We start from the raw sequence: 25,139 nt of genomic DNA on the forward strand, positions 1-25,139 counted from the left end.
TACCACAGGTAAAAAGTCAGATTTACAAGCCACAATAAAATTGTCAAAGTGCCTACCACTTCACACAAACATATGTTCAGTGCATGACTAACTACAGAGTAAAAACAACTAGCAGGTTCACTAGGTGAGTTCTAAGGAATGCTTCTCTTTTCATAGTATGGTTTGGTTTAAATAATGATTCCTATGCACATCAAAAATGTTATTAAAATGTCAGGTTTATAGATTTCATTCTAGAAGCCTGTCATCAAGGTACGATTCATTATAAAATGATGTAATAACTTGATGTAGATTACTGTAAACTGATATTTTAATGTTAAAAAGTACAATGACAGGTGACCGTTAGTGTTTATTCTTAGAAGCCACTCAGAATTCTTTTGTGAATTGTCCCATTTTAAAAACACAATCCAAATCTCAAATTACAAAAGAATGATTAAACCTTTCAGCAATGTTTTGTTTTTGTATTGGCCAGGAAGACCAGAAAGTTTGGCAGGAGGGGTAGGAAAAAAGTCGTGGTGTTCTCTGGTGTATCTACTCGTCACGTATCTACCCATCTTAGACTTTGACCAGGTTCTGCTAAGTCTCAAAACCCAACAGTTGCCAGGATTCAGTCCCAACATATCCTACTCCAGGAGGCAAGATAACCATAACCCAGGTCCCACCGAGATAGCCCTGCCTTTCAGTATGGGATGGGGCTCCATCATCTGCCTTGGATTCCTTCTGGGTCCAGAAAGAGAATTTCGGGAGTCACTTCTACTGCCTTCAGTCCCAGGGCAAGCAACAGGTGAACTGGGCGGGAAGAAAAGGGAAAAGAATTTAGACCAATCACCAGTTTCAGAACTCAAAGTCTTTTACAAATTTAATTAATCCTTACTCCCTGAGATAACTATGTATTATTATACCCATTCAATAAATTGGTATAATGAGGCATGGAAAGGCTGAGTGAGTGGCCTGAGTCTATGACATGAGTCAGGGGCTCTGACTCCCAACCCAGTGCTTCAGATCAATACATACTCCCCACTTCTTATCCTACCATTTATCACACATACTGAGTATGTCACAAGCATGTCTAAAACCATCTTAAATAGCTTTTGAGAAATTTGGACTATTATTCTAGGTTCAAAGATGTTTATCTCAAACAACTATAGACTTAAGCTAGGTAAATCGCCATCCCCAAGGGCTGCTCTGGCTTCTCAGCCCTAAACATAATCAGGAATCCAGAAATCGAGTTAGAGCAAGTAAGCATTTTCCTATTTTACTGGTAGAGTGACAGAGCTCCTCAGACAAAGGCAGCTACAATACAATTGCTAACCGTATACAACTGGATCCTTATAGGCAGCCACTTGCCTTAAACACCTTTCGGTACCTTTCACATACCAATCACAATGTATGAGACCTCTCTGCTTTGCACATGCACAGTAAGCAATTATGGAATCTGGATGTTGGGTAAAATTCAGGAGCCTTTTGACCACAAAGTTAAAAAAAAAAACCAACAAAGACTCCAGAGAGTGTTCCAGTACAATGAACATACTTTGGAAGCACTTGGCAGGTTCGTTCCCATTCATCTTCTCCCGGGTTTGACAGCTGGCAGCTCTGTGGGTGCGTACGCCCTGCTGCCTGCCTAACCTCTGCCAGCCGCTGGTTTTCCTTCAGCTCCAGAATTGTTTTCTGCTGTTCCTGAAGTTTCTTCTTCTGCTTTTCAATCAGCTGCTGCTGGAAGATATGGCGGTTGCAGAAATGACCCATGCAAACAGGTTCTGCTTTCTGGCTGTTGGTTCTGAACTTCTTTTTGTTACCAGGCTGTTGGGAGGGCTCATCACCTGGGCCCTTGTGTGGCTTACTGTCAGACGTATCCGGAGGGGCCTTTTGGAGGGGAACTTGCAAGATACTCTTTGTTGGTCTTCCGAGGTGGCAGCTGGGCAGACAACCACTGCTCCCGGAGGGAGGCTTTTCCCACAAAGCAGGGACAGCAGCCACCTGAGAGAGAAGGAATATGCTGTAGCTCATCCATTTAAAGGACTGTGCTGATGAGCTCTATCTCCCCCAGGTTGGCGCCGCTCTGTTCAATGGCACAACTACCCTGACCCCAGCCACGGTTGCTCTGGGCTCCCGCCTGGCTATCTCAGAGGCTGCCAGTCTGCCTTGTGAGTCACTCTTTGTTGCTCACCACAGAACCTGGTAGGAGTGGGTACAATCACAGGAACTACTGCCATGGCCAGGATATTTGTGATCAGAAAAATGTGCTCTTATTAAATATCTAATTTGGATAGTTCATTTAGAAATTGGGCACGATTACTCCAGATATACATCCCAGAAATTTAATCTGCGTGAACTGACCCTGAATTTTGCAGGAAATGGGCTTCCCTGGTGCCTCAGATGGTAAAGAATCTGCCTGCAATGCAGGAGACCCAGGTTCCATTCCTGGGTTGGGAAGATCCCCTGGAGAAGGGAATAGCTGTTCACTCCAGTATTCTTGCCTGGAGAATTCCATGGACAGAGGAGCCTGGTGGGCTGCAGTCCATGGGGTCGCAAATAATCAGACCCGACTGAGCAACTAACACTTTCACTTTGCAGGAAATTGAAAATATTATGGCAAAGTATATATTCTTTCTCAAGAATGTTTGACAACTAAGGAAAAACATTACAAATCAATAATAGCTCTTTAATAATAACATCTCTTTAATGACAGTTCTAATGTCTCTCTTGCCACTAATAAATTAATCACAGGGTATTTATCTATTTCAGGATCAAGGCCTGGATTAAACCATACTGTCTCCAGCTATTCCAAAGAATTTATTTCTGGGAAGTGTTTGCAAGCCCACTGGGCAAATATCTACATTATATAAGACTAATGCTACCTAATTTTTTAAGGCTTTATCACATAAATCTCATTTAACAGATTTAGGTGTTGTACTCAATTACAAATTCTATATAGAAAGAAACAGACTTGTTAATCAGAAAAAATTATGCTGGTTAAAATAATGTCACAGTTAAAATATTTCTTCTAGAACAGTTTGATTCCATGGTCTAAAGTCTGATCGGTTTTTGACTCTGTCATCCACAGTGGTGTTAGGAGAAAAATATTATGAACTATCTTGTATCACAGAAGCTTCTAGCTCCATCAGGGTGCCATACTTGGGAACTCAAAGATAATTTTCATGATGATGGAAATATTTTCCATAGACTCAGTGAAAGAGAAAGATATAATATATGGAAACTCTGAAATGTTAAAATACTTTAAAACATAGCCTTCTATTTTAGAAATGTCAGTGGACATTTATTCATGAGAACACCTGCTTAAGCAATTTCGTGTCAAGCAAGGTATGTGTTTTAGGCCCTTTTAAACTTTGTGGTAATGATGCATTATTAACCCAGCAAGACTATAAAAGCCTTGAGTACAGCAACAAGATTTCTTTTAGATCATGTTAACTTTTTAAGGTGAAAATAAGAGAATGAAAGAAAATCTTAACGGTACAGATTGTACTTAACAGAACAGGACTGAACAGTCTGGCTCAATTAGAGAAAAACACCTCTATTAGCTAACTGATAATTTCAAAAAATTTCAAGGTATAAGATATGTGTTCATGGTACATATGTTCCTCTGACAGTATAATTACTCAGCATCTAAGTATAGATTTTATATATTCATCTGTTCATGTTACACTGTATACTCTGGGCAAGATCAGAATTTATCTAGTAATCTATAGAATCTATTACAGCCTTTTATTTTCATTTGTTCTACTTTTTACAACTTTATCTTTTCTTGATAAAATCTTTTATCTTGACTTCAGAGATCTGAAGACTTTTTCTTGAGTCTAAATTATATACACATGTAGCAATTTTTCTGTTTTATGCAGGTAACAAAAGATTTTCTGCTGACTTCTTCCATTTGAAGATAACTGGAACTTTGTGATGTAAAAGGCTTCACACAGCTATTTACATAGAAGATTCTCTTGGGTCTCAATGGAAACAAGATTATCTAACTAACATCAAGGCAGTTAAGTTGCCTAGGGGAAGGGACCAAAATGTTACATAAATCCGAAAAAGCACCCTCATGACCCTCCTCTGCAGAGACAGACTAAGCTTAAATTAAAATCCACCTACTTGCTGGCAGTAATCACAACAAAAAGCAAGGCTGGGGATCATACAGTGCTCAATTTAACTTCACACATTTGACTTTAGTACTTAACAGCATTATGTAGAAGGGTGCAGGGGCCAGGTTGGAGGTGAGGGGGCAGAGGTCCTTTCCCGAAAGTCTTTTCAAACATGCCAAATGCAATTATGAAAGAAAAAACTGATAGGATTGACTTAATAAAAACTTAACTCTATACTTAGAGAATAAACTTATGGTTCATCAGGGAGGAAGGGTGGAAGGAGGGATATATTGAGAGTTTGAGATTACCATGTACACAATGCTATATTTAAATAGATAACCAACAAGGACCTACTGTATAGAACATGGAATTTGGCTCAATATCTTGTAAAAACCTAAATGGGAAAAGAATTTGAAAAAGAACAGATACATGTTTATGTATAACTGAATCACTTTGCAGTACACCTGAAAATAACATAATATTGTTAACCAATGATACTCCAATATAAAATAAAAATTAAAAAAAAAGAAAATAAGTTCAACAGGTTTCCCTACAGATTAATTATTGTATACTTAGAACACAGAATTTAAAATAAATGTACAACCAGAAAAAAATTCAAATATGACAGACCAATTAAAAAACAAAATGAAACTTAACTGTATACAGTACCAAACACCACAAATAAATCAAGACAAATAACAAAATGAAAACAATTGCAAAATAAATGATAATAAAAGCATCAATAGTCTTAAAAACATAGAGTTCCTATAAATAACAAAAAGATATATAATCAAGGATAAAAATGGACAAAATGTATGAGACAAATCACTATTAACTTTTCTATACTCATTTTCAGATATATATATATAAATGGTCAATATAAAAAATGCTTAACCTCATAGTAATAAAAAATGCAAATGTTGAAGCAACAGTAACATGAAAAATATTTTACCTGTCAACTTAGCAAAAATAATAAATATGGTATCAAACAGGAAAATAGGTACTTCTTTGAAACAACCTTCCTGGAAGGGCCATTTAGTAAAAGTCTTTAAAATGTGCATTCTATTTTTAGGTATTTATCCGAAGTAAAAGCTTATGGATATATGCAAAGACTTAGTTAGCTACTTGTTCACTAAGATTTTGTTTATAAAAGTGGTAAACTAGAAACAAGTTAAATGCCTAGCAACAGAGAAGAGTCTAGCTTGTGGTCCATGATAGAGTTTCATGCAGTCATTAAACACAATGGCACAGAATGACAGTCCTTAACCAGGGCTTATTCATCAAGTTCACCCGTGGAACTTCAAAAAAACCATGGTGCCCCACACCCAGAAATTCTGATTTCGTAGGTCTGAGTCTGTGTTATACTCTCAGTTGGAAACTACTGTTGTAGAAGTAGATTTAGTGACACAGAAAACTCTCATTACATTGTGGAAAATAATTTTAGAAAAACAGACCACATTATCATAAGAAGAAAGTATATTCTCACCAAAGTGGGTATAGAGGAACATATCTTAACATAATAAAAGTCATTTATGATAAACCACAGCCAATATAATGCTCAATTGTGTAAAGCTGAGAACCTCCCCACTAAATTCAGGAACAAGACAAGGATGCCCACTCTCATCATTGCTATTCAACATAATATTGGAAAGCCACAGCAATCAACAAGAAAGAGAAATAAAAGGTATTCAAATTGGAAGAGAAGAGGTGAAACTGTCACCGTTTGCAGAAGCCATGATTCTCTACACAGAAAACCATAAAGACTTGGTATGCAAACTATTAGAACTAATAAATGAATCCAGTAAGGGGACTTCCCTGGTGGTCCAGTGGTTAGGACTCCACACTTCCACTACACAGGGCACAGGTTCCATCCTTGGTCAAGGAGTGCACACATCCCTACTGTGCAATGCAGCCAAAAAAAAAACAAAACAGCAAAGGAATTCAGTAAAGTGGCAAGATATAAGATTAACATATTTAAATCTGCTACATTTCTTTATACTAACAATGAAATATCAGAAAGAGAAAGCAAAAAAAAAAAAATTCCATTTAAAACTGCATGTTAGCACAACACTGAAAATCAATTTTGCTTCAATAATGAATAAATAAATAAAACTGCATAAAAAAGAAACCAGAAATAAGCTTAACCAAGGAAGTGAAAGGCCTGAAAACTATATGCTGAAAACTACAAAACACTAATAAAAGAAACTGAAGATGATTCAAAGAAACAGGAAGATATCCCATGCTCTTGAATTGGAAGAATTAATGTTATTAAAATGGCTGTGCTACCCAAAGCAATCTACAGATTAAATGCAATCCCTATCAAAATATTCATGACATTTTCCACAGAACTATAACAAATAATCCTAAAATTTATATGGAATCATGAAAGAACCAGAATTGCCAAAGCAGTTCTGAGGAAAAAGGATCAAGTTGAAGGCATAGCCCCTCCAGACTTCAGACTATACTACAAAGCTACAGTAATCAAAACAGCATGGTACTGGCACAGAATATAGAGCTCAGAAATAAACTCACACACCTATAGCAGATTAATCTCTAACCAAGGAGGCAAGAGTATACAAGGGAGAAAAAAGTCTCTTCAGCAAGCGGTATTGGGAAAGCTGGACAGTCTCATGTAAATCAGTGAAATAATATTTCTTCATACCACATATAAAAATAAACTAAAAATGGTTTAAAGACCTAAATATAAGACACGACATCATAAAACTCCTAGATGAGAACATAGGCAAACTGGCCATAAATAATGGCTGTATTATCTTAGATCAGGCTCCCAAAACAAAAGAAATAAAAGCAAAAGCAATCCTACTCAAACTAAAAAGCTTTTGCACAGCAAAAGAAACCATCAACAAAAAGACAGTCCACTAAATGCAGCTGCTGCTGCTGCTAAGTCGCTTCAGTCATGTCTGACTCTGTGCGACCCCATAGACGGCAGCCCACCAGGCTCCCCCGTCCCTGGGATTCTCCAGGCAAGAACACTGGAGTGGGTTGCCATTTCCTTCTCCAATGCATGAAAGTGAAAAGTGAAACTGAAGTTGCTCAGTCGTGTCCAACTGTTAGCGACTCCATGGACTGCAGCGCACCAGGCTCCTCCATCCATGGGATTCTCCAGGCAAGAGTACTGGAGTGGGGTGCCATTGCCTTCTCTGAGTCCACTAAATAGAAGAAAATATTTGCAAACAATGCAACTGAAAAGGGGTTAATATCCAAAATATACAACAGTGCATTCACCTCAATATCAAAAAAGCAAACAACCCAATAAAAAGTTGGCAAAAGACCTAAACAGACATTTTTCCAAAGACGACATACAGATGGCCAACAGGCACATGAAAGATGCTCAATATCACTAATTATAAGAGAAATGCAAATCAAAGCCACAATGAGGTATCACCTCATACTGGTCAAAGTGGCCATCATCAAAAAGTCCACAAATAATAAATGCTGAAGAGGGTGTGAAGAAAAGGGAATCCTCATACACTATTGGTGGGAATGTAAATTGGTGCATCCACTGTGGAAAACAGTACAGTTTCCTTAAAATATTAACATAGCAACACTATTTACAACAACCAAGACTTGGAAACAACTCAAGTGCCTATCAACAGACAATTGGTTTAAGAGTGATGTATATATACACAGCAGAAGATTACTCAGACATAAAAAAGAATGAAATACTGCTCTTTGCAGCAACATGGACCTAGATAATATCATACTAACTGAAGTCAGACAGAGAAAGACAAATATTATGTGATATCATTTATGTATAGAGTCTAAAAAACAATACAAATGAATGTATACACAAAACAGAAATAGATTCATAGACATAGAAAACAAACTTACAGATCAGTAGTTACGGATACAAACTACTGTGTATAAAAGAGATATCAACAAGGGCACAAGGAACTATATGCAATTATCTTACAATAACCTGCTGCTGCTGCTGCTAAGTCGCTTCAGTCATGTCCAACTCTGTGCGACCCCATAGGCGGTAGCCCACCAGGCTCCCCCATCCCTGGGATTCTCCAGGCAAGAACACTGGAGTGGGTTGCCATTTCCTTCTCCAATGCATGAAAGTGAAAAGTGAAAGTAAAGTCATTCAGTCGTGTCCGACTCTTAGCAACACCATGGACTGCAGCCTACCAGGCTCCTCCATCCATGGGATTTTCCAGGCAAGAGTACTGGAGTGGGGTGCCATTGCCTTCTCCGTATAATAACCTATAATGGAAAATAATCTAAAAAATATGTATATACAACTGAATCACTTGTGTTATATACCTGACACTAATAAAATATCGTAAATCAACTAGGCCTTCCTTTTCCTGTATTATGGCAAATTAGATATCCTCAATGACTTGACTGAAGAAAATTTAAAAGCTAAATAGCATTAAAGAGAAAAATCTGCATACGCTTGAATAGAGAAAAGACCAGGCTATATACTTCAACATGTTATTGGTGTGTGTGTGCATTCTCAGTCATGTCCGATTCTTTATGATCCCATGGACTGTAGTCAGCCAGGCTCCTCTGTCCATAGAATTTTCCAGGCAAGAGTACTGGAGTGGGTTGCCAATAGGAGGTGGTTCCTCCTCCAGGGGATCTTCCTGACCCAGGGATCAAACCTGTGTCTTGTGCATCTCGTACACTGGCAGGCAGGTTCTTTACCACTAGTGCCACCTGGCAAGTGGTTATCTCTAAAGGATGGAATCATGGCCTATTTTTTCTTTTTCCTATTTTTTACTTTTCCTCTGTGAATCCGTTTCTGTTTTGTATATGCATTCATTTCTTTTTCCTTTTTTGTCATTTTCTCCTGCCAATTGCTACAACTAATACATATGAATTCTTATTAGGAAAATTAAAACTAAACATTCCCCTCTTATAAATCACAAGCTCATTTACAAGAGAAATGTCTGATAATCAAATAAGAGGTTCAGGAATTCTAAACAAAGCTTTATACATCTGTTTTTGGATGGGATTTTTCTCTTAGTTGTTTTAAATTCCCTGTCTATATTCCATCTCTACCAAATTTCAACTATTCCAAAGTTTATACGTGATTATAAAAGAAGACTCATTTCAAGAAAGTCAACACTGACTGAAAGGCAACCTTTGTTCACTGCAGCAGCTCTCACCTTTTCTTTTTTTTTTTTCCCCAGCTCTCACCTTTTCGACAGCCCAGGCCAGAAGTCTGACAACAGCACAGTCCAGGCTGTTCTGTGCTGTGTTTAGTCGCTCAGTCGTGTCCAACTCTTTGCAACCCCAAGGACTGTAGCCCGTCAGGCTCCTCTGATGGGAATTCTCCAGGCAAAAATACTGGAGTGGGTTGCCATGCCCTCCTCCAGGGGATCTTACCAACTCAGGGATTGAACCTAGTCTCCCACACTGCAGGCAGAGTCTTTACCACTGAGCCACTAGGGAAGCCCAAGAATCCTGGAGTGGGTAGCCTATCCCTTCTCCAGGGGAACTTCCTGACCCAGGAATTGAACTGGAGTCTCTTGCAATGCAGGTGGACTCTTTACCAACTGAATAGCCCAGGCTATACAAGGACAAAGCTAAATTCAAGTATGTAATAAGCAGGAAGACTAAGCAAAGGAAAAACACCTTACCTCTCCATTTCTAGGTGGATCCTCCATAGCTGTTGCCTCCTCAAGCAGACTGATGCTTGATGACATGTTTGCACTGAGTTTCCCTAGTGATGCTGCCTCCAGCAGCTCATTCATCTTCTTCCTGGTTTCCTCCTTTGTTACAGCCAGTTCTCTCTTTAGGATCTCTGCACGATGCCAATGCTGCCATTCTGTAAAATGGTGTTGGAGAACTTGTTTCCGGTTATGCTCGGTGGCCAGCTGTTGTTTTCTAAGCAACAAAGCACTTCCATTAAAAAAGAAGCCATTTACTGCTTTTTAGTTGATAGCATAAATGAAATACAAGTCTAAAGGAGTTCTAGAGATGCTACATCATAGCTCCAGTTTGCTCTTTTATTTAAGCTCAAAGGAGCCATTTTATAAAATTCCCCAGTGCAAAGGCTGTGCTCAAAGAAGGCAATGGCACCTCAAGGCACTGCCTCAGAAGAAAGAGGGACTGTTCTGTTCTGTCGCACCACAAAGACTTACTAAATTTTTTTATTACCATAATATAGTTTCTGAGAGGTTCTGGAGGGGAAGGAGCAGAAAGAATAGGTATTCAGGTAACTACTTTTAAAAATATATGAATGCATGAGGGAGATATTCAACTATACTTGCAAATCTAAGGAAGACAGGTTTGGGAGAAGGAGAAAGGGATGAAACTTAACAAGTGAATTGTCAATAATTAGTTAAGTATAAGACATAAAAATAAACATGAATTTATAAGGGTGAACCTTGCAGAAGGACTTGGTCAGGGAAAGGATCTCTGAAGAGAAGTACTCGTTTACCAAAGCCATAAACTGCATGAATGAAGGATTCCCTTGTGCAGACACTTGTTAACACTAGAAGTATGTGAAGGGAATACACAAGGCACTTGCTCCCACAGAGCTCACTCATAATCTAGTAGGGGGTCTGGTTCACTCTCTTCCTAAGGAAGAGCTCCTTTTGATTCCTGAAAACTTCGTGATGTTAGGGGACATGACTGAGTGGAACTGAGGGAACTGCCAGCTACATTTCCCTCCCAAAGGGGCTCTCAATTTGGAGACATTTTGGGGATAGCCAGGTGATAATTCAAGCATAGAGGTCTCTGAGATCAGTCTATAAGTGGATGATTATCATCTCCGAAGAAGGGAGCTGTAGAGCTTGGAACTTACATCACAACCAGGGTCCATTTTGAGATTTAAAATCTAATATTGTTTAGATACCTACTTATTTTTACCTTGTAAAGGTGACTTGAATAGGTTCTCTACAACACTATTTGCATATCAACTTCTGTTAAACATATATAACACTTAACCCTCCTCATGGACTTTTTGGGGTCATATCAAAAAAAATCGTAATGTTTTAAGCCAATGAGTCAGAAGAACATTTCTGCAGTTCTTACATGCTTAAAGTGACTTTTAAACCTTCTGTGACTGACACCTACACTAAGGAAAAACTGTTACACCATGACTTCAATATAAGCTTATGTGTGGATGAAACAAAGTATATATAATGGAAACAAAAGTTTTGTCAAAGGATATTTACCCTTACTACCAGAGAGGTACTCCAATGTTTCTTTTCTAATCTATTCTATTTTTTAAAAAACATACCTTGTCTTGAGGCTGATTTTAGGAACCATTAATGAGTTAAAACCCTTAACTTGAAAGACTACTCGAGAGTCACAGAATTTAACATGTATCAGAGGAGTTGGGTGAAATAACCAATTAGTGAGAGTAATGTTGATTGAAATAATAGAATTTAGGATAAATGCTAACAGCAATTCTGCCAACAGCATATTTCATTATATATAATTGTTTCTTTCTAATGCAATGATAGATAAAAAATACTTGGTGATTGACTGATGGTTTTTATAGTAAAAATACAATATGGTAATAAACATTTATATATAATATTTTACTTTGATAGAAAAAAAGAAAGGATCTGAGACTGAGTGACCTTAGAATAAAAATTTTAAAAGAAATAAGACTAATAAATCAGGTAGCAATGCAGGTAAGAACAAAGCTCAAAAAATTTCAATGTCTAAATAATGAAACAAACAAAACACCCTATGGCATTTTACTCAAGTGAGTGGAAATTGTCAATTTCCACAGGCCAGAAGATGTATGTGCTCTGTCTAATTAACATAAAATTTGATTGATATCAATCTGCGTGTGAAGGAGAAGTGTGAAGTCTACCTGATAATGTTAATTTCATGTTTTTATAGCAAAATCACTGCAGATGGTGACTGCGGCCGTGAAATTAAAAGACGCTTACTCCTTGGAAGGAAAGTTATGACCAACCTAGATAGCATATTCAAAAGCAGAGACATTACTTTGCCAACAAAGGTCTGTCTAGTCAAGGCTATGCTTTTTCCAGTGGTCATGTATGGATGTGAGAGTTGGGACTGTGAAGAAGGCTGAGTGCCGAAGAATTGATGCTTTTGAACTATGGTGTTGAAGAATCTTGAGAATCCCTTGGACTGCAAGGAGATGCAACCAGTCCATTCTGAAGGAGATCAGCCCTGGGATTTCTTTGGAGGGAATGATGCTGAAGCTGAAACTCCAGTACTTTGGCCACCTCATGAGAAGAGTTGACTCATTGGAAAAGACTCTGATGCTGGGAGGGATTGGGGGCAGGAGGAGAAGGGGACGACAGAGGATGAGATGGCTGGATGGCATCACTGACTCAATGGATGTGAGTCAGAGTGAACTCAGGGAGTTGGTGATGGACAGGGAGGCCTGGCGTGCTGTGATTCATGGGGTTGCAAAGAGTCGGACACGACTGAGCGACTGAACTGAACTGAACTGAACTGACAGCATAAACAGCTAAAAGCTGCACTGGACTCTTGACTGTCAAGGAGAGGGCTTATTTGGATAGTATGAAAAGGCAAAGAGAAAAATACTTCTGGAAATATAACAAAAGACTAAAGAGTTAAAAAAAAAAAAGTGGGTTGAAAATGCATGTTTATTATTGTGTTTAGAGCTTTCCCTATAGTGATAATGCACGGATTCGAGGATGTACTTGGGTTTGTGGGAATGGTAGGAACACAGAAGCCAGGGATCCAGAGACAAGGCTGGTTCTGCTCTTAGTCCCTTGTGGTTCCCTTCAGCAGAGTGACACTTTTGCAGACAAGCCCATTTTTATACCTTTAAAATGATGATACTTAAAAGCATAAATATTTCTGAAACTGAAAAATCACTTCTTAAAAGCTCAGTCAGATGCAATTTACTTTGGCATTCTATCCCAAAGAAATGGTTCCACAGTTCCCAAATAAACACAAAATGAAGAGGTCCTTTATGGATCCTGTCCCAATATGGTTCCAAGGTGAAATCAGGGAATTTCTGACAAGAGTATATAAATTGATCATTATAATTATATAACAAATGCAGAGAAAGGCTGTCTCCAAAGAATTAAGTATATAAAATGTAATAAGTCCAAAGAGGAATTTAAATATGAACCAGGCTGCTCAGAATCAACACCTCAAATGCTACGTAACTGTTGATCTAAAACACTAGTCAGAAGAACACTAACTAGATAGGGGACCCTGGGCAAGCAACTGAAAGTGTCTCAGATTCCTCTTCAAAAGTGGTGTCACTCTAACAACAACAAGCCCTATACTGCCCATCACACAGGAGTCTGTTTTTAAAGATGTAATTAAATTTTAAAAAGAACCTGAAAATATAGAACAAATGCATGTGTAAGGCAACAGCACTATCTAAGGACAAGACTATTAGATATCTAAAAGGTCAGAGTCTTGAATTTTTTAAAAGGAAGTGAGAAATGATAAATAAATAACCATATGCTAGTGATCCGATAAGAGTGCTGAAATCTGATGCAGAACACAAAAATAGCAATGATGCAAACAGCTGCATTTGGGATGAGTGGGTTCAGCAGGAACAGGAATGCATAAGCTAATGCATTCCGAAATGCACCAGGTAGCCCCCTCCAGGGAAAACATGGAAGATAACAGTTCTACTTTAGAGAGATTTAAAGTGAGCCAGCCAGGGCAAGTCTGGCTGGTCCTCCTGCCTCTCTGGCAGACATACTAGGAGCTTTACCAGCTTTGGATGCCACATAATTTCTAGCCTCTCAAATGGATACTGAAATGAGCATGAAGGGAAGGGCAATGGACCATGATTAACAGAGATGCTTCATAAATGACTGCCCTACAGCACGCTGAAATCAGGAGTGTCAGAAATGGGGACTACCTGACAGTCTCTTGTCAGTTCTGCCTTCCCACCCCTAGCTAGCCTGGCGGGTTCACCCCAGCCTGTTCCCACACAAGCGGAGTATGTACTGGCTTACCAGTTTTCCCCTAAACTGAAAAATGCTCTCTTCTACTTAGTCATGATCTGTCTCTCTCAAAAGATGGGACCCAAGAGTTCCTATTTTTAAAAAACTGCTTGGGGGACTGTAATGCATGATAGCCAAATCTATGTCACTCCTAAGTTTTTTATCTTATTGCGCCTTCTGTTGCAATTATTTTTAGTATTTGGGTAAATTTTTAACTTCCCCACTTAGATTGAAAACTCCTAAAAGGCAAGAATGTTCAACACTCTTTTTAGTTCCTCTGCAGGTACTTAAAAAGTCTACTATACAGTAAGCATCAGTAAAGCTGACCAGGTGAATGAATACATGCTATCAGTATTATATAAATGTCACATATATAAATATATACACAAATATATAAATGTCACAGTTTGAAGGATGACAAAGGGCCTGCCACTGTACTCCCCAATCCCCATCACTGACATTTTGGGCACTGTTTGCAGACACTGCCTAATAAAGTGTAAGTTTCCTAGGAGGGATAACATCAAATTGAGGAGTACAGAGACGGAGTATGAGGAGCCAGAGGGACACAGGGAAGAGATGAAAGCCTGGTCCAGGAAAGGCCCAAAGCACTTGTTCAAGGGAAGGCAGGATTGAGGATACTGTGGAGATTAGTAAGAGAAGGACAGAGATGCTTCCCAGCAAAGAACTGAGGAATCGGGAGAGTAGGCTCAGGAAGGGTGGGGAGAGGATATTGAAAACAAGCCCTGCTTCTTCCCAGTGTGTCTGGGCTGGCTGTAAATGGAAGGAATATGGTGGAGAGGAGGAATAGAAGATCTGGAACCAACTTTCAAAAGTGAATATGCTAAAGAAATTAAAAATACAGTTCAAGTCCAATACCACGGCCAAGGGTCTAACTTAGTGTTGTGTGCCACCATTTCGTTGTACTACCTGAGTGGCTAAATCCTTAGTTAAGAGTTTGGAAATATCTGTCAATGTTCCAACTATATTACAATATTGTACTGACATTCTATATACACCAAAACTACTTTTAGAAGAAAAAAGATAGACAAAAATTCCTATTAGGGAATTTTTAAGAAAATTTAGAAAATAAACCTTTAGAAAAAAGGTGTACCTTTCAGGAGAAATACATGGATGAGTGAGGCTCTGAGCACAGGCTCAGTATGAAAAGAAGGTGACTAAATCAGGAATGAGAAGAGAGGGATTTGTTGTTCTAGAGAGAAAGTCAGAAGAACAGAAAGGAAAGAAGGCAGAGAAAGAAGCCCCAAATGCTGGGCCCTGCAAGGGGGACAGGCCAGTAAGAGGAAAGCCCAAGTGGCAAAAACAAATGTGGATTCAAGAGCTGGAGCCTCAGGACACAGCTGACATCTGAGAAACAGACACAACACATGATTTTCATGTCCAGGTGAATGGGCTGAAGAACCAACGATGTCCTGTCCATCTGTTAAGAGTTATAATTTCTATAATGAGTAACCCATTTACAATAAGTGCTCTCTATCCTTTGATCTCACTATTTAGGAAAAAAATGCTTGAAAATGTATAGAGTTAAATTACAGAAGAGGAAGCAACCAACTTCTTCATTCATCCACTGGCTCACCTATTATTCATCAATTATGTATTTAGCGTTCACAGAGAAACTGGGAGAAACTCTGATGAGCATGGCAAAGGGGATCCCGGCTCTCCTAACACCCTTAGTCCCACTGACACTTCTTGGTTTCTGCTTGTAGTAGCTACCTTTGAGCTTTTTTCTCTACCTCTAATAACCCAACCTTCTTTGCACAAAATCAGCCAAAAATTTCCTAAAACAATCTCTAGAATGAAGAACAACATGCAGACAGAGAGGGATTTGTAGGAAAGCAACATGAAGGACAGTGTGGCTCCTTTTCTATATTTCTACCTTGATTTGTTATTTGTTAATTACTGCTCTTGTTTCACATCTACAACCATCTAGAGTCAATGGCAATATACCTGAAAAACATGACTGTCTTAGGGAGCCATCACCTAGATTTTCTTTAACTAGGAGCAGCATACTATAGGAAAAAGCATCTGACTCAGCATCAAAAGGACCAGGCTCTAGTCTTGGATGGGCTACTTGAAGCTTTATGACCTTGACAGAGTTATTCATCCTTTCTGTGCCTTATTTTTGCAATCTGTAAAATGAGGGGCTGGATCAGATACTCCTTGAGGTATCTTCCTACTCGAAGAGTTTCTTGCTCTAAAGGTTTATAGTAAAAAAAATTATTATAAGTTAAATATTTTCTAACTCTGACAGTTAAAAAAAAATGTAGTATCTGTGCTGAGCATTTAAAAATAGACACTTGAAAATAATTCACAGATATGAGACAAGAAGTTCTAAGAAGATCTTTAAAAAAAAATTGGCACATAATGCTATTATGAAATCCCCATTTAGTGCTTTTATATTTAAATAGCTTAATTGGAATGGAACCTCAAGTTCTTCAGATTTTTCTTCTATAGGTTTCTTCTTCTGGCATGTAAATTTCACAGACCACTCTGAACCTTAACATCTTAGTTTCCACTCCTGTTATGCCTTCACTCATGATGTTTCCCTTTTGCAACACCTCTAATTTCCTTCCCTTTTTTATCCAACAAATCCACCCAATTCTTTGGTCAATCACTGGGTCCTCAAAATTTAGAAGTAAATTGTAAAATGCTCCTCCCCCACACTGAAGATATTCCCTCAGCATACTGTAGGAAAGGAAAATTGTCTAAGTCACCATCCTGCTTAAAAACCTTCAGGCATTCACCTTTATCTACCAAAGAATGCCTAAACTCCTTGTCTTACCATTTAAGGCCTTTCACAAGTTGATGAACTTGACAACCACAGGCTTGATGATTTCCAGCCACATTTCATGCCATCATCTCACTCCTTACTTCTACTGAGGAACATCCCACTAACCGCATGCAGAATCCAACTTAAGACCCATCTTCTTGATAAAGTCCTTCCTGATATTCTGTAGGAGCCTCCTCAGTTACTTCCCTCTAGTAGGTTCTCAACAGCCAAAGGAGATACATTACAAAGTATATAATGCTAGTCCATACCTGTACTATTTCTAGATTTCATCTTCCCCACAAAACTGAGTTCTTAGAGGATAAGGGGTCATGCGTCAGGCTCCTATGCACCCACCCCAAGGCCTGATGCTGTCACGGTGATGCACAACTCCAGCGTGACACTCCCTTCTATCAACACAAGATGATGCTTTCTCATACGATTCATCCAATTTTCCACCCAGAATGAACAAGAGAATCGCTGGTTGAGAAGTGATTAAACCTAAGACCATGAACTGCTCCCTCCAGCTTTCTTCACCAATAAAATGGTTCCTTCCACATCTATGATTTTGGTTCAAGAATGCAAAGTTGAGCTTGGAAATCAAAAGAAGAAAACATATTGAAAGTTGATAGAGCAAAAGAAAGTTTTCTTTGAGGACAAATTCTGTGTCCTTCACAAGTCTAAGAGGGAACTGATATAAAGGTGTCAAAAACCTCTAAATAAGATGTGGGGAAGTGGGAGAAATCATTCTTGCAAGGTTTGCTCTCCCAAATGGATGTTCGTTCCCTATGTCTGTGATTAACATTCTATGTGAGGACAGTGATTTCTATCAATGAAAATCACTAGCACATAAGCTAAAATCTGTCTCCTAAATTGTAAGATGGTCCAGGGTGCAATGCTACTATGTCAAAGGACAAGGGAAAAAGCATAATACTCGCTTCCTTTAAAAAGAGAAAAGCATGTACATTTGTATATTTTAATCCAAATTTTTTTGCTTATAATGTTCAGTTAAAATTTTCCAGTTTGGGATGTAACACAGAAAAACAGTGATATATTTTAAATGTAAATGAGATGATTCCAGTGAACAGCATTTTTAGAGCTTATTTTTGGGTTCTTCAGGAGGAAACATGTCTTACATAAACATAGAAACATAAACATATGTCCTACATATACATTTTCATGGTATATAATTCATGGTATTAATACAAATAATAGTACCTGTTTTCTTCTCTAAGGTAATTTTCTATGGCTTGAGTCTCTCGCCCCAACTTCTGGGATCTCGTGTAGTCTCTCCAGGCCCGCAGGACCTTCAGTTGCAACTTCCAGTCGGACAGGGTCCCAGCTTTCCCCAGCTTAATCCTATGATCAAGAATCAGCTTGTGCCAGGCAGAGAAATACCGTTTTTGACACTGCAATGGAAACACTGGAAAATCAGTGCTAGGGTTTCTAGTATCTTCTGATGAGAACCCTCTCCTCAGACTTCCCCCTCATACTTTATCTAACAAATCTAGGAACTTGATGGAAGGGGAACAGACAATTGCTTTATGCCAATAATGATGAGAAACACTCGAATCTTGCAGCTAAGGCACTATCAGCCTCAGCACTTAAGCTATTACTAAAATATTTTACTGTCTTCAGGCACTAGTCCTACGTAGAGCTGGAGCAGCTGTCACAACTAAGATCTAAGTTAAGAGGCCTATTTGGGAGACTCGAAAGGTCTGCTTTGCAGAGATCTCCCGTGCCAGACTGTCTTCGGGCTTAAATGCCAACCGGGAACATCACTGATGTCCTACACGAATGAACACAGGAGATCCCATAGCATGGAATGCAGTTTCTGGTGCCTCGGAACAAGACAGCTAAAAATGGCTTCAGCTGAGCTATCACTGACCATGTCAGGGTTTTGGTGAGCACTCCAAGAGAAACTAGATACCCAGGCTGCTTGCAATCTTCCACTATATGTATCCGACAACAAATCAGACAAAGTCTACTGACCCTAAGGATGTCCCCAGAGGAGTACTTATGGTCCCAGGCTAAGACCTACATCTTCTATTTTCACATTTTATGCTCCTACTTCATCAAATTACTTTCAGTTCTTGGCCTTATACCAACCACACTGTTTTTGCACTTCCCCATTTATGGTCATATTAATTTCTCTGTCCTTTTATGCCCTCTCTTTGCCTGATGACCTCAGGAGTCACCTCTCTCAGGAAGCCCTCCTATTACCAATCACTCTCCCCACATGTAAGTACTCTTCCCCTGGGTTGCCAGAGCAACCTATGCTTTCTACAGTCAAAGCAGTCCTCATACTACATTATAGTCACCTGATACCAGTCTTCACAAGACTGAGAGTCTCTAGAGGAGGGCCTGGCAGATCTGCGAGTGCACCACATGTGCATGCTCAGTTGCTCAGGCATGTCTGACTCTGCGATGCCATGGACTGTAGCTGCCAGGCTCCTCTGTCCATGGAATTCTCCAGGTAAGAATACTGGAGTGGGTAGCCATGCCCTTCTCCAGGGGATCTTCCCAAATCAAGGATCAAACCCAGGTCTCCTGCATTGGAGGTGAATTCTTTACTGTCTGAGCCCCCAGGGAAGCCCCATACCACAAGTAGGGGGCACTACATAGAAAGTAACTGCATAGAAAGTGACTCTGGGAGGTCCAAGAGATGCCTAGTGACCAGCGTCAAGAACTTGGTGGCCATACCAGGGTTGGCCCTATTTATTGCTTCTTTCTCTTTAAAAATACTTATCCTTCACTATTTCAACATTTAGTAAGCACCCACCATATTTGAATTTTGGGATTCTGAACAAGTTTTTTAAAGATATAATCTCTGCGTTTGTGAGGTTATCCGGAGAGAGGTTATATAACTTAAAGACCAATAACATAGGCGAGCATAGGCTGGAATTCCTAGAATAGCTCATTTGGCCTGAAATATTCTCCACAAAAGAAACCAATTATATTCTCATTTAGACAAACTACAAAATCTTGTTTTTTATAATTTTCCATTAGGAGAAACCACGAAAGTCTTTAAAAAGTCCTTGTTCCTTCTCCATTATGTCAAACGAGGACAGATTTTCTAGACTTTCACCTTAGATCCCATGGAAGGAAAAGCAGGAAGGATGGAGAAAGTAAGAGAAAAGGGAGGAAGGATAGAATGAATGAAGGGAAATTTGCTAACCATAAGATACATTTTTAGTCATAACAAGGAAAAGATGCACAGCTGCCTGTTGAGGGGGTATGGTTTTTGATCATTATTTATCTATCCCAAAAAATACAGCATGAAAAAAATAGTGTTAACTTGTGCACTGTAGTCTAAAGAAAATATCATATCTATTTGCCAGATTCATTTAAGAGTTTCTTCCTAAGAGACTTGATGAAATATTCTATATATAGGTAACTATCTCTAATTTTAACTCCTGGAATATTTCTAACAATTAAATAGTACAAACATAATCCACCTTGATGATAATAGCACTATTAAGAGTGTCCTTCTTGGATTTCCACCTTCTTTCTCTCTGTAAAATTCAAAGCATTTCACATGTACTATTTTATTAACTCATAGACCATCATTAAAAAATAGACTTCAGATATTATGATTTACCTTACCAAGCCAAACTTCAAATTGAAAAGGGATAATGGCTAAATTCACAAAATGAAGAGTTCGTGGTATATCTAAGGCTAAAATGAAAACATTCAGGCATCCCGATGACCCTAATATACCAGGCAAAAATTCTCTTAAAGAGGAAGAGCAAATTCTTTGCTTTTTTTATACTGAAAGAGAATTTGATACATCACTTACCTCAGTAGAAAAGCACTGCTGGAAAACATGAATTTAAGAGGGGGAAAATTTGAGTTTGTAAACGCCATAGTCAATATATTAATATTTCTTTAAAAACACTTAAGTTTAGACTTTGAGAGCAACATGATCAGTTTGGAAGGTCTGTAATTCAGTTTCACTACATAGAAGTTAACAGCAGCAAAGTGACATACTCATACGGTAACTGCTTTCTTGAAACCACCTTGCCATTGGTTTTATCCCTGCCTACTCAAAAGAGCAACCCAGCAACCCCATTTAAATTAAAAAAAATACAAGTATGAATCAATAGTCACTTGATTATTCTTGATTCACAGTAAACATTATTTAGACTAACAAGAGTCCCATCAATGTGCCTGGAAGAAAATATTTGAGAGAGGAAAAAAGTCTTGGTTCTGTCTGCTCTGGGACAAGATGCTAGCACTCTGTTCTTACTGAGAACAGACAAGAGGTGACACAGCTGACAGTCACCATCTACTTACCCTTCCTATTATGTTCCCCCAAGCAGAGTCCCCACAGTGCTCAGGCCTGCTTCTCCTCTACAGTTCTCCACTCTGGAACTACAGAAGGGCTCTATCCCTTTGCCCTTTGAAACAAGAACTATACTTAAAATCAAAGCTGGTTGGAAAAGGAACAGATTCTGCTTAAGCCAGAGAACTATGTTTGAACGAGGCAGACAACTAGTCTTATCTCTCTCTGTTTCTTAACTAGCTCATTTATTTCTGCACCATGTTTTTATTTCTAATAGATTTTCAAATAATGTCATTTGCTCTTTTACTATCTTCTTACATCTCTTTTTTACAGTTGTGGTGATAATTACTCCTTGGAAGGAAAGTTATGACCAACCTAGATAGCATATTCAAAAGCAGAGACATTACTTTGCCAACAAAGGTCTGTCTAGTCAAGGCTATGGTTTTTCCAGTGGTCATGTATGGATGAGAGAGTTGGACTGTGAAGAAGGCTGAGCGCCGAAGAATTGATGCTTTTGAACTGTGGTGTTGGAGAAGGCTCTTGAGAGTGCCTTGGACTGCAAGGAGATCCAACCAGTCCATTCTGAAGGAGATCAGCCCTGGGATTTCTTTGGAAGGAATGATGCTAAAGCTAAAACTCCAGTACTTTGGCCACCTCATGTGAAGAGTTGACTCACTGGAAAAGACTCTGATGCTGGGAGGGATTGGGGGCAGGAGGAGAAGGGGACGACAGAGGATGAGATGGCTGGATGGCATCACTGACTCGATGGCCATGAGTCTCAGTGAACTCTGGGAGTTGGTGCTGGACAGGGAGGCCTGGCGTGCTGTGATTCATGGGGTCGCAAAGAGTCGGACATGACTGAGCAACTGAACTGAACCGAACAGGTAAATAAAATGCTAAAAATCACTGTGGGAAGAACTTCTCCTAAGTACATATCTACCTGCACTGCAGGCAGATTCTTTACCGACTGAGCTACCAGGGAAGCCCAATGTTTAAAATAAAATACTACAAAGTGAGTTCAAAATTGGGAAAGGAGTACATCAAGGCTGTATATTGTCACCCTGCTTATTTAACTTACATGCAGAGGACATCATGTGAAATGATGGCCTGGATGACTCACAAGCTGGAATCAAGATTGCTGGAAGAAATATCAACAACTTCAGATATGCAGGTAATACCACTCTAATGGCAGAAAGTGAAGAAGAACTAAAGAATCTCTTGATGAGGGTGAAAGAGAGTGAAAAAGCTAGCTTAAAACTCAACATTCAAAAAACTAAGATCATGGTATCTGGTCCCATTACTTTATGGCAAATATAAGGGGAAAAAGTGGAAACAACGGCAGATTTTTTTTTTCTTGGGCACAAAAATCACTGTGGACAGTGACTGCAGCCATGAAATTAACAGGTATTTGCTCCCTGGAAGAAAAGCAAATCTAGAGAGTATATTAAAAAGCAAAAGAAATAACTATGCCGCAAAGGTCCGTCTAGTCAAAGCTACGGTTTTTCTGGTAGTCATGCATGGATGTGAGAGTTGGACCGTGAAGAAGGCTGAGTGCCGAAGAACTGATGCTTTTGAACTGTGGTGTTGGATAAGACTCTTGAGAGTCCTGTGGTCAGCAAGGAGATCAAACCAGTCACTCCTAAAGGAGGTCAACCCTGAATATTCATTGGAAGGGCTAGTGCTGAAGCTGAAGCTCCAATACTTTGGCCACCTGATGCCAAGAGCTAACTCACTGGAAAAGACCCTGATCCTGGAAAAGACTCAGGGCAGGAGGAGAAGTGGGCAATAGAGGATGAGAATGTTGGATGGCATCACTTACTCAATGGACCTGAGTTTGAGCACACTCCGGGAGACAGTGAAGGACAGGGAAACCTGGCCTGCTGCAGTCCATGGGGTTGCAAAGAGGCGGACATGACTGAGCGACTGAACAACAACTACAAAGTGAGATTTGGTAAGTTTTTAAGTGAAATGCTTTTCTTCTTTCAAAATCTTCTACAAAACATCATTCAGTCATTAAGGATTCCACTCAAGAGAAGAAATGACAGCTCACTCTGCTAAATTTATTACCTGCACTGGAGTTGCCCTCCTTCTGTTGGCAAGAAAAGCTCTTCCCTGAAGTGTAATCACACTGCTGTCACTGGGAATGATTGACGTTAGGTGGAACAGCAATTTGCTATCTAATCTTCATTGTAATTCTAACCCTGTCACTAGAGATGCTTGTTCTGATTAATGAAGTGGGTAACTCATCAGAATTCCTCCGCTATTTCCCTTTTGTCAGAAAGCTCAGTGATAATTGCATCAAAATTCTCAGTCATGGAAAAATAAACAATGAATTGTAAAGAGGACAAAAATGTCAACAAGTTTACAATGTATTTTTGCCGAATGGAACTACCTGTGGTGCAACTAGTGGTCTAGGGGAGCCGACCAAGGACCGAAGGTTAGAAACAAAGGGCTCAGCTGACTCTTGGCTGCTGCCAGGCCCAAAGAAACAGACGTCCTAACACTACACAAGAAAGCAATCCTCCACATCTCTTTTCCTTTTGGAGGACCACTATCTTGAGGCAGAGGACCCCACAGACACTAAAAAGTGCCTGGAAGGTGGAGAGGAGGATCTTTCAATTTATTCATATGGTGTAGCACATTGATTGATCTGCATATATTGAAGAAACCTTGAATCCCTGTGTTAAACCCCACTTGATCATTAAAAGGCATATGATCCTTTTAATGTGTTGTTGAATCTTGATGATACAGCACTGAAAAACTGTCCCCTATATCCCATCTTACTCCTGATTTGAGAAAATTATTGTGCCCCTCCCCCTGCAACCCCTGAACACATACACTCTTATAACTACATAAATACATCAATGAAAAAAAGATCAGTTTTCAGCACTCAGTGCTAAGACCTGGATTTGCTGTTGGGTTTCATGGAAAAGCCTCAACTTTGACAACCAGTGCTATGTGAAACGCTCACACTGGCTACAGACAAAAGGTACTTTTGCTATGGGCTGACAGCTGTGGCGTCATTTTACTTCTGTATTTAATTTTTTCCCCTTCACTTTTAAACTTCAAAAAAAGAAGAAAACCCACTTTATGACAGAAATCTGACAAATATATCCAAAAGTAGAATACAAGAATAAACCCCCTCAGTCAGCTTCTTCTGGAATTTAAAAATAAATTCCAGGTATCAGATATTGTATCATTTCACCCACAAATGCATCAATATGTATTACTAACACAAGGACATTTTGTAAATTCTTCTTAATTCTTTTAAGAAACTTCAATCAATAATATTGCTGCAATTATCTAATTCAGTTTCACTGCAGAAGTAGAATTTCAGAAAGCAATTGCTTAGTCTCATCATATTACATTTTTAACCAATAAAACACTCTGGGATGTTTTAAAGAATGACATAGTATAGTCCATAATCTGACTCTTTACTAGGATAGGGCTCCTTTCCCAACAAAGCCTGGACCAATTTTCATAACCTCATGTCTTTAGAGAAGGCCAAACTACCGGTCCCCATCATCTTCTCTTTCATCCCCTTCTAAACCTTCTTCCCTCTTCTACCCATCTCCACTCCCTGCCCATTCTCCCCACCTAGCACCACTGTATCCTCCCCACCCCCCACCCCTGGCAACTATAACCAAAAGTACAGTTTACCTCAGAATATATTAGACAAATGCTGGATCCACCTCTAGTGTTCTCTGACAGAAGACAATGATGTGAAGTCATTTGTCCTCACCCATATGGTTCTTAAGATCTTTATAAATACTCACCTGAAATGTCTAGTGTTCAGGGGAAAAAGATAATTCTACTCCGTATAATTTAGAGAATAGGCTTCATTTATGCCAAAGACTCTTTTCTTAACTTTTTTAAAAGCAGAATCTAATCAGCACTTTTTAAAAGATTAAAAAAAAAATCACATGCTTCTGAATTGGAACCTCTTGGATCAAAATGGCATTTTGAAAAGCAAAACACCATTGCAATGTTTTGGTAAACTGGCTCTCTCTCCCTGTCCCTTCTGTGAGAGGTGAGAGTAAGGAAGAGTAAGTAAGTAACAACTAAACACATAGCCTCTT

The 25,139-nt window shown here is 39.1% G+C and overlaps 1 protein-coding gene across 9 annotated transcripts in view; it reads right to left on the bottom strand.

Annotated features, from left to right (window-relative positions):
- The window catches only part of CCDC191 (coiled-coil domain containing 191), a 101,749-nt gene that overhangs the window by 40,937 nt on the left and 35,673 nt on the right, over positions 1-25,139 (bottom strand). For all 9 annotated transcript variants that reach the window (XM_044941999.2, XM_044942002.2, XM_044941998.2 and 6 more), the window contains 4 exons: positions 17,994-18,184; positions 9,701-9,947; positions 1,529-1,974; positions 674-786 (listed from right to left, as the gene is read on the bottom strand). In XM_044941999.2, coding sequence (XP_044797934.2) covers positions 674-786; positions 1,529-1,974; positions 9,701-9,947; positions 17,994-18,184 — 997 coding nt within the window. The remainder of the gene's footprint in view (positions 1-673; positions 787-1,528; positions 1,975-9,700; positions 9,948-17,993; positions 18,185-25,139) is intronic.

Source organism: Bubalus bubalis, chromosome 1 (assembly GCF_019923935.1).
Source record: "Bubalus bubalis isolate 160015118507 breed Murrah chromosome 1, NDDB_SH_1, whole genome shotgun sequence".
In the NCBI taxonomy this organism is placed as follows: Eukaryota; Metazoa; Chordata; class Mammalia; order Artiodactyla; family Bovidae; genus Bubalus; species Bubalus bubalis.